This window comes from Emys orbicularis, chromosome 2 (genome assembly GCF_028017835.1).
Source record: "Emys orbicularis isolate rEmyOrb1 chromosome 2, rEmyOrb1.hap1, whole genome shotgun sequence".
Classification (NCBI taxonomy): domain Eukaryota; kingdom Metazoa; phylum Chordata; order Testudines; family Emydidae; genus Emys; species Emys orbicularis.
The window spans coordinates 221,188,543-221,199,057 of record NC_088684.1 but is presented as its reverse complement, the minus strand read 5'-3'; the positions used below and the strand labels follow the sequence as shown (position 1 = coordinate 221,199,057).

General features: G+C 46.0%; 1 protein-coding gene across 1 annotated transcript in view; it reads right to left on the bottom strand.

Annotated features, from left to right (window-relative positions):
* Nucleotides 1–300: 300 nt before the first annotated feature.
* Nucleotides 301–10,515, bottom strand: part of GADL1 (glutamate decarboxylase like 1) — an 80,344-nt gene continuing 70,129 nt past the window's right edge. Inside the window, exon 15 of the mRNA XM_065398018.1 lies at nucleotides 301–474. Within this exon, the coding sequence (XP_065254090.1) occupies nucleotides 301–474 (174 nt within the window). The remainder of the gene's footprint in view (nucleotides 475–10,515) is intronic.

The following is a 10,515-nucleotide window of genomic DNA, read 5'->3' as shown; positions in this document are numbered from 1 at the left end:
AAATATTAACGTATTAGAGATGTGCTTTGATTTTAATACTCACTGAGCTAAATTCATGGCTGACATAAGCAGGCATGACTCCACTGAAGTTAATGATGTCATGCCCACTTATGTCAGCGGCCAATCTGGCCCAGTCTGTCCACTGGTACCTGCCAAATACCTGCCTTATTAGCATATAGGAGGTCATTCTCAGAAACATCACCTTCTCAGAACAGTCGTGATGGTGCCATTTACGCAGCTGCTATTCTTGATCTGTAAACATCATGCATATAAGCAGCGCCTGGTGCTGTTGAACTACAGCTACAAGTCTCTGCCAAGCAAGTCAATCTCGTCCAGCAGGAAGTCCATGTCCTCACGGCTCACCTGGGGACTGATCACTACCTGGCGAAAGAAGTTGACTTTGCCACGATGGGGTTGGTACCCTAACATCATGCTGCCTTTCTTCATCATTCTCTCTTTAATTACAGGAGCAACCTACAGTGGGGAAAGAGAACAGGTGTTTAAAGTTGTAATCTTTAATCATATTTAGCACCAGGACAGGGGTTCTCAGCCTGGAAGTTGTAACCACTTTTCCTTGCCACTAAATGGGAGGGAGGGTCCCCAATATGGAAAATGTGGTCCAGTTAGGAACAGATTGAGAACCACTGAGCTAGGACAAGATCTTGCCACCCTCTACTTACAAGAATTGGCCCACTGATTTCAGTGGGTCAACCCACATAAGAGTTCTTTGCATGGATAAGGGAGATCAGGATTGGGCCTGTAAATATCTCTATTTACATATGAACGGCCATACTGGGTCAGACCAAAGGTCTATCTAGCCCAGTATCCGGTCTTCCAACAGTGGCCGTTGCCAGGTGCTTCAGAGAGAACGAACAGAACAGGTATTCATCAAGTGATCCATCCCCTGTCACCCATTCCAGTTTCTAGCAAACTGGAACTAGGGACTCTGGCCAATAGCCATTGATGGCCCTATCCTCCATGAATCTAAGACACAATTTACATTTTCAAAGGTCTGTGCAAACACTGACTAATTAATCTTTACACTTCTGGACCTAAATAGCTGAATGATGGTTACCAAAACCAAATGCCTTACTTAAGAGATGCATTATCAATCAGCAGTATGAAATGTTGCAATGAGTAATACATCAAAATCAAGGCTAGAACCTATCCCTCTCTGGCTACTGCTTTTTGTAAATGCATTTTATTATAAACTGAAATAAATGTTGAGAGATAACTCAAGCCACCTGCACATTAGCTAATCTCATTAGTGATCTGAACTACCACCAGGCCTTGATGTCAGTGGAGTCGCTCCGGGTTTAAATGAGTATGAATGAAGAGCAGAATCTGGCCCACACTCTTGCAGTTTCAGTCCATGCCTGTTTCATCTTATATCAGAGCAATAACTCAGCCTCCGGACACACAGTTTCCTGGGGTCTTTATGACCAGTCTGGTTACTTCTCCAAGCTGGTCATTAATCCCTCAGCACCTGCCCTGAGATTCAATCTCTAGGGCTAGCCTGTGTCTTTAGGCTCAGGCCTTAGCAAGGATTGGTACATGAATACACCAGCCCCCTCGTGCTGTGTGGGGGAAGGGTGTGGGGCATGAGGAGAAATAAGTTACTGCAGCCCTCAAAAGGTCACAGTTGAGCTCCCACACGTGCCTAGCCCGTGATTAGTGAAACTGAGCTAAGATTCTGCCCCATCCCCAACCACTCACTAGGAGGAGAAGTATCTGAGGAGCAGGCACTGCTCTCTGCGTGCGCCCTCTGCACAGCTGAATAAGAGGCAGCTAAGTGAAGCATCCAGGTTGAAATCCTGACTCCACTGAAGTCAATGGCAAAACTCCTCCGGACTTAAATGGGGCCAGGATCTCACCCCTTAGCCTTTATTGTTTATTTAGTGCCTAGTGTTGCCATACTTGTTCACGTGAGTAGCATGTTACCCTGCAAGTAACCCCATTGCAAAGTAAACATGAATAAGACTCGCTGAATAAGGCCTGGTTTTCTGAACCAGCAAAGTATTTCACCACATTCTTATCTTCAGGCATGTGAGTACTGCCACTCAGTCCAATGAGCTATTCACATGCCTAAAGTTAAGCATGTGCTTACATTCTGTGCTGGATTGAGACCAGAGCAATCCGCTCCTGGCATGACCAAGCCCTTTACGAACATGACAAAGTCTTGGCCTGATTCTGCAGGCTGGGGACCAGCTGGCTAAGCGGCAGTTCAGCAGAAAAGGACCTGGGGATTACAGTGGACGAGAAGCTGGATACGAGTCAGCAGTCTGCCCTCGTTGCCAAGAAGGCTAACGGCATATTGGGCTGCATTAGGAGCATTGCCAGCAGATCGAGGGAGGTGATTATTCCCCTCTATTTGACACTGGTAAGGCCACATCTGGAGTATTGCATCCAGTTTTGGGCCCCCCACATACAGAAAGGAGGTGAACAAATTGGAGAGAGTCCAGCAGCAGGCAACGAAAATGATTAGGGGCGTGGGGCACATGACTTATGAGGAGAGGCTGAGGGAACTGGGCTTATTTAGTCTGCAGAAGAGAAGAGTGAGGGGGGATTTGATAGCAGCCTTCAACTACCTGAAGGGGGGTTCCTAAGAGGATGGAGCTCGGCTGTTCTCAGTGGTGGCAGATGACAGAACAAGAAACAATGGTCTCAAGTTGCAGTGGGGAAGGTTTACGTTGGATATTAGGAAAAACTATTTCACTAGGAGGGTGGTGAAACACTGCAATGGGTTACCTAGGGAGGTGGTAGAATCTCCATCCTTAGAGGTTTTTAAGGCCCGGCTTGACAAAGCCGTGGCTGGGATGATTTAGTTGGGTTTGGTCCTGTTTGAGCAGGGAGTTGGACTAGATGACCTCCTGAGGTCTCTTCTAACACTAATCTTCTATGATTCATATTTTAGGGGTTTTTAAATTTTTTTGAACATTTTTTACATTCAACCATATCTTCAGAACAGCCCCTTCCCTCACCCTTTTTGGTGAGATTTTGGCTTTAAGCTGAGCAAATAGAGCTATAGATCCAGCTTCAGTTCCTGCAGTAATTTATTTCAGCTCTAAAAGCCAGTGGCAGAAAATGTTACTGGATCCACAAAAGACAAATGATGGTGCCAACCTTTATTTAATAGCATTATTTCTACATAGCACGTATGCACACACATTTCACTAGGTAACTCTGAGGCAATTTGTTTTGATATAAACACCTCATGGTTAGTCAATGTATTTTACAAGATACCATTCTAGCATCTCCACACTAGTTTAGCTGTGGATCTTCACAATGATCTTGCCTTAAAATCAATTTTGGATTTAAAGAAAGAATATTCTTGGCTCTAGCTCAGGAGTGGGCAAATTATGGCCCGCGGGCCAGATCTGGCCCGCAGGATTGCCACCCCTGTGGCACAGCGGGGCTAAGGCGGACTCCCTGCCTGCCCTGGCCCTGCACCGCTCCCGGAAGCGGCTGGTACCGGCCACCGGGGGGGCAGAGGGCTCCGTGCGCTGCCCTTGCCTGCAGGTACCTCCCCCGAAGCACCCATTGGCTGGGAACGGGTAACCACGGCCAATGGAAGCTCTGGGAGTGGTACCCACAGGCAAGGGCAGCGTGCAGACCGCCCCCCACGGGCCGCAGGGATGTGGTACCGGCCACTTCCAGGAGCAACGTGGGACCAGGGAGCCCACCTTAGTCCCACTGTGCGCCGCATGACATAAGTATGAATGAAGTACATGATGATAATGAATAACAATGCAGAAGTCAACGTATTCCCAGAAGTTTGCCTTTTGCCTAATAATACAAACAAGAGAGAAAGAGACTAGTAATGAAATCAGCATTAATAAAGATTTAGGGGAAAGAGGACAATAACCACAACAAATCTGACAATGAGAATTTGAAAATTCAATACAGCGTCAAAAGTTTTAGAGACAGGTTGTGATCCCCTTACTAATGCTGAACAGAACCTTGCATCATGTCCCATAAAAGCCAACGGGACTACTCATGGTTTAGGTACTACTCAATGTGAGTAGAGAGATCACAATACTAGTTTGTAGCTGCAATGTGTGTGTAATTTAGGGCTTGTCTACATGGTGCACTAGTCTGCCCCAAAGAGGTGTAAATTCTCACATGCACTAGAGTGTTGCACACTAACTGGCCTGTGTGGACCCTGGTGGCATGCATGGGAAGGTCCCTAGTGCACATCAACTTATATCTGTTTCAAACAGGATTACATTAACGTGCACTAGGGAACTTCTAGTGCACGCTAGCAGGGGCCACAGGGGCCAGCTAGCATGCAACATGCTAGTGAACACTAGAATTTATACCCCTCTGGTGCAGACTAATACATCATGTAGACAAGTCCCTAGAAACAAATGTTATAAAAAATAGCTCTGCCATACAATATGTGCAAAACCACCATCCTCCCAACCCGGGTTTTTAATCTGTGTGACAAAAACCACAAGGACTCGCTGACCTTGGTTGTTTTATAGTATGAGCTACATTATGCTCGTCTCAGGCTCTGGCTACGCTACGAGCTAGTGCTTTGATTCCCGTGCTTGTGTACACATAACTCATGCTCTCATTCAGCTAGTGCAGGTATAAACAACAGTGTAGCAGTTAAATAACCACCGTAGCAGAGGAGCAGCAGTGGCTGCTTCTTGGCTGAGCCATACTGAATACAAACCCACCCTGGAAACCGATGGGTACGTATTTGGCATGGCTCAGCCATGCCTCCACTGCAGCTCCTAGTGCCATAGGCGCTGACTCAGAAAAATTAGTGGGTGCTCTGTACCCACTGGCAGCCAAGCTCCCCTCACCCCCCGCCCCACCTCCTCCCCCTCCCCTGAGCGCACTGCAGCCCCGCTCCTCCACCTACCTCCCAGCGCTTCCCGCCCAGCCGCCGCCAAACAGCTGTTTGGCAGCATTAGCATGCTCCAGGGGAGAAGGCGGGGAAGAGGCAGGGCTGGGGCGGGGATTTGGGGACAGAATTGGAATGGGGCAGGGAGGGGGCGGAGTTGGGGCAGGGACTTTGGGGAAGGAGTTGGAATGGGGGCAGGGCAGGAGTGGAAAGGGGCAGGGCAGGGGTGGGGTCTCATGGAAGGGGTGGAGTGGGGGTGGGGCCAGGGCAGAGGGGGAGTTAAGCACCCTCAGGAAAGAGGGGAAGTCAGCGCCTATGACTAGTGCTACTACAGCTACACTGCTATTTATTTATACTTGTGCTAACTCAATGAGAGCAAGGGTGAGATGTGTGTTCACAAGCAGCGGAATCTCAGCACTAGCTCCTAGTGTAGACATAACCTCATTTAGTCCATACTCAAAAAAACTTCCACTGAAGGACTGCTGGATATGGCTGTGCCACATGAGCCATCCTTACTCACTCTCCTCTGCAATTAGTCACACTGCAGGTAGGTATTACCCTGCATAATGGTGGCAGAATCTGCCTCTACGCTTGGGATCAAATTTTGTCTTGACAAGTCATTTCAGTACTGTCACATAGTGGGAACCTCGGGGCAGAATTTGGACCTTTGAACTGTCCTTGCACAATTTTCAAATGTGAGTTGGACAGGGTAGGGTTTTGTAAGCTTGTACATACAGGTTTATTTACTCCAAACATGTCCCCTCAGACACAGAATATGTTTGGCATGATGGAAATTCTCATGCTCCAAGTTAGTTTGAATGTCCAGGTCCCTTTTACCATTATATCAAGTTAGTAACAGTTCAACTCTTTCGCTCTTACTACTACTTTATACTGCACTCAGAATGAGTAATTATTTGTACTCCGGTAGTGTTCAAAAGCCCCAATCAAGACAGGGGCTACAGTGTGCTGGTTGCCACACAAATACAGAAGAGAGACAACTGCTTGTGTACTACACAAATGGTCCCAATGGACACACTCATAGGACACAGGTGTAAAAGTGGCAGACCTGCATCTTTATTATTATAATTTCTCAGGCTCTCCTTTAAGGTTCAAATGCCATGGGCAATTTTAGTATTTATTGATGTTCTATCCGTTATTTCTTCTTTTGTATCCTGAAATGGATTCCCTTCATCCCAATGAGTGCTGTTCCAGCGTGCGTTCTGTAACTCGCCACCCCAAACTGTGCAATAGCACAAATAGAGATTGTGAAAGCAGAAACATTGAGAGCATCAGCGTCAGCAATATTGGGATAAATATACTGTGCTACAGCAATGCTGGTCTCATGGAAATTGGAGGTAGAAAATCTCTTATATTATCTAGTTTATCACGCTGCGAATGAAGGCCTGTCCCCACAATATATTTTTAAGTGTCTCCTTCCCTTTGTGCACTATGAAGCCAAGCACTTTCTACTTATAAAGCACAGCTGCTGGTTTGCCATCAAGTAATCTGAATGAACATGGCTGGGTTGTTGTAACAATTTCACCCAGAATCATTTCCACTTGGGAACAAAGGAGCAGAATATATGCACAAACTCTAAGCTCAAGTCTCAGAACACAGCCATTAAAGGCTGGCTTGCATGTAGGGCCTGATTTTCAGAGGTGCCAACCATCCACAACTATTCGGAGCTGCAGGTGCTCAACAGCCTGGAAATCAGACCCTTAGTTTATAAGACTTGAATTCCTCACAGAATCAGTGTCTTGAACTTCCACTGAAATCAACGTGAAGTCAATGGAGCAGAGGGTGCTAAACTACAGGCAGGAGCTGCTCAGCACCTAACAGAATAGACCCCTAGGAAAGCAATTTAGTCAGAGTGAGACTGCTTCACCTTTCCAATTATTTTACTACCGGATTTATTTCAAATTATAAATCAAATTCTTTATTTTGCACTTCAGAGGAAGTCTCAGAATGGTAAGTGAAAGGCATCCTAAGCCCTAAATTCTTTAGCGCTCTCAACAGCTCAACTTGGGCCCTTTGGTGGTGGAATTGCTCCAGTTCTGCTGTGCAAGACAAGGCAGGTGCTAGGAAAGCTATTACAAGGAGCGCACATCCTCTGCTCTGCATACCCTCCCAGAGCACTGCTGCACAGGGGAATTTGGGGGTCTAGGCTGGGGGATAGCTACCGAAGAAGGATCTGCTGCAACCTGTATTCTTCTCCTAACTCATAGCGACTATCCAGTTATTAGGTTGGGTTAGCAGCCACAGAGTAGTACAGATCCTCCTCCACAGCCTCCTACTCACCTTCTCCTGCAAAGTTCTCCAGCACCCAGCCCTGTTACTCAGGTTGGGGGGGTTTTAGCATTAAGGTTTTCGTTGCCTGCATATTAGAGTCCAGACGGTGGCTGACCCTTGCACACATCTGTGAGGAAGCAGGTGCAAGGATCATCCCGCCCAGCACAGCTGGCAAGACAGCTCCCTCTATGCACCCCACAGGGGACAGAGCGCAGTGAGGAAAGGAGGCTGGGCCTACGAGGACAGTGCAGTCTGCATACTCCTCATGTGCACCAGGGTGCTCTGGGAATGACTGTCTCCCCCTGAAGCTCTCCTCTGACATGGGGTAGCTCTGCATGACCCCAATGCAGGGCTGTGCCTTAAAAAACACAATCCAGTCCTTAACTGGCATACTTGATGGTATTTAATATTCTTCAGAATGGTGAAAACTCCCATCTGAGCTCAAGTACAGTGACTTACAAATGAAATCTATTCAGCCTCCAGCGTTAAGGCCTAGCCATCAGAAGAGTCAAGCAACTGCAAAATCCTGCAGTCGTCAGTAAGCGATGCAGGTGCTCAGCATCTCTGAGGATTAATCCCTGGGTTTTGACACTAGGATCCTCCCAGAGAAGCTGAAGAAATGTCCATTCAAAGTCATCCACTATTACACCAACTACCAAGGTGTAGTAGGTGTCACTTCAGAGTGACAATGCTATATGAGCCACACCTGAACTCCTGGAACAACTTCCTAGCTCACGGAGGAATGACTCAGGCGTTTGTTTCTCTGCAATGGGAAATCGCAATAGTTGTTAGGTAGAACACCTGATATTTTAACCACAGCACTCATGCTGGATTGCTAGGCTCCTGCTTAAGTCACTCAGCCTCATACTCTGCTATATGGAAACTTAATGAAGGTTTATTCCAATGAAAAATAAAATCAAGATAACGGGGCTTGGTCAAATGTTCTGTATTAATCATTCCAAATCACACTGACTCATAAATAAGTAGTAAGGAAGTGGCCCCCTATTACCAGACTGTGATTCTGTTATTTTATTGGTTGCAAAATATTTGATACGTTTGGGCTACAGAGAACAGTAACCCGGCTCTCTTGTTCTGATTAGACAGATTCACTAGGCTACTGTCCAGAATATCCCCACTGCATTAACGTTCCTTGGTTGTGGGCGAATATCTGTAAAAAGTGAAAGAAATTCTCCTCACAGGTCAGAATTTCCCCAACAGGCATGTAACACCTCTTACATCTATACAAGAGCATAGTAACGGCCAGCCTGGATGAGATTAGTGTTCCTTCTGGTGCAGTATCCTGTCTCAGACAATGACAAGTACCAGACAGCCCCATATTGGACAATTATAAAATAACCTGCCTATAATGGAGGTTTCTTTCTAACCCCTAGCTTATGCTCTGACACATGAAGATTTATATCCAATGATAAAGGATACACTTTCTAAAATAACTCTGGATGTTCTTATTGATATGGCTAACTGTTTTTAAGCCTAATAAACTCTTGGACAAAATGTGTGTAAAAAAGAATGTTCTTTCATTGATTGTTCCCTGGTTCTTATATAGTAAAGAGGAGTGACTGATTAGTTTCTCTACACCATTCCTTACTCTGTATACTTCTATGACCATCCTTTTTATGGGACTCCTCTCTAGACAACACTGTCCAATATTTTCAAATCTATTCTCTCTCCAATGTCTTTTCCTGCCTCAAATCACTCTCATCACCCATCTCTGAATGCCCTCTATTTCTGCTCATTCAGAACCAAAGGCGCTCTGAACTGCTGTAGTCTTACATGCTATGGGCCCAGTCCTGTTACGTGCTGAGCTTCCACAGCTCTCATTCAAGACAGTGGGAGTTTTTAAAAGAGTGTATTTGGAGACCTAGATTTTGTGACTTTCATATTTATTTTGTAATTAATGTCAGGCACTCCAGAGCTAAAGCAATAGTGATCATTTATAAACTGATGAATAAATGGGAAGAAAAATGTTGAAATAGCTTATGAAAAACTGTTCTGGTAGAATTTCCACCCTAAATCAAAGCATAAAGTACCAGAAAACTCCTGATGCACTTGTCCTGTCTGCAAAGTTTGACCAGGAATCTCACAGGTACTGTAATAAGCAATATCTAAAGAATTTCACAAAGACACAGTGTCCTCCAGTACTAAGGTTAACGTTAGTATCTTGGTTGAATAATATTTTACAAATCTTTCAGATAAACCAGACAGTTCCCAATTTACTGCAAGCTCATTCACCAATGAAGGACTGCCCCACAATGTATTTTGAAGTGTTGCCTTCCCTTCAGGCACATTCTCAGCCTGGGCTCGGCTGTCATCTCTTTACCTCTCTTGCCCCGTGTCCTCTCAAGACCTGCCACGCCTGGGCAAGCTCACTGTTCCCTGGGGTAGTTGGGCTCTTTCCCAGGACCCTTTCGGAGTCTATTGCCAGTCCACCGCACTGCTCTACAGGTCCAGCAACAGGGCACTGATGGAGAGCAGACGTCCAGAAACCCTATCAGGGCTGCAGTGTCTGTCTGCCCTAAACAAAAGGTGGTGGAGGAAAGGGAAGGCTAATCAATGCCTTGAGCTTGGGTCCCCTGGCTATCAGGCTTCCCTAGTAACTTCTCTACTTGGGACAAAACTTCCCCACTTTGCTCCATGGCCAGCTTCACCTTTTTAAGCTCCCCTTTTCCAGGCAATGCATGCTCTGCAGGTGCACCTAATTGGCACTGCCTGAGTGCAGGGACGCTCATTAGGCTTGCTGTCAGTGGGATGGGGGCATGGCACATCACAATACACAGCAGACCTTCTACTTACAAAACACAGCTGCTGCTCTGCCAGCACTTGTTCTGGATGTTCTATTTGCAGAACATGACAGGGTTGTTGTAACAATTCTACCAAGGATCCTTTCCACTGGGGTTAAAAAGGGAGCAGGATGAAGTTGGAAGATGCAATTTTGAGGGATTTAAGAAGCCTAAATCCTCCCATGCGGACTCTTGCCAAAGGAAGACAGCTTGTCAGGGACCATTCAAGATGGAAGGCCATTCTACACACCACCATGGCTACAACATAGCCATGTGAATCTGCTGCTTCTGCTACACTCCAAAGCTATTCCTATTTATGTCAGTAGTAACCTACATGCACTGGACCAGATTCTGCTCCCACTGAAATCAGTGGCAAAATTCCCCATTTACTTCAATGGGAGCAGGATCTGGCTATCTACATTTTCCCCGGATCCACGATTTAGATGGTAGCTTACAAAAAGATTTTAGCTTTAACTAGGAAAAAACACTTGTAGTGAAATCCATATACTTTGTAGGGATCCACAAAAAAGAGTCACTTTCTGGAAGGTTGCAGAATACTGGCAGATCAACTACAGT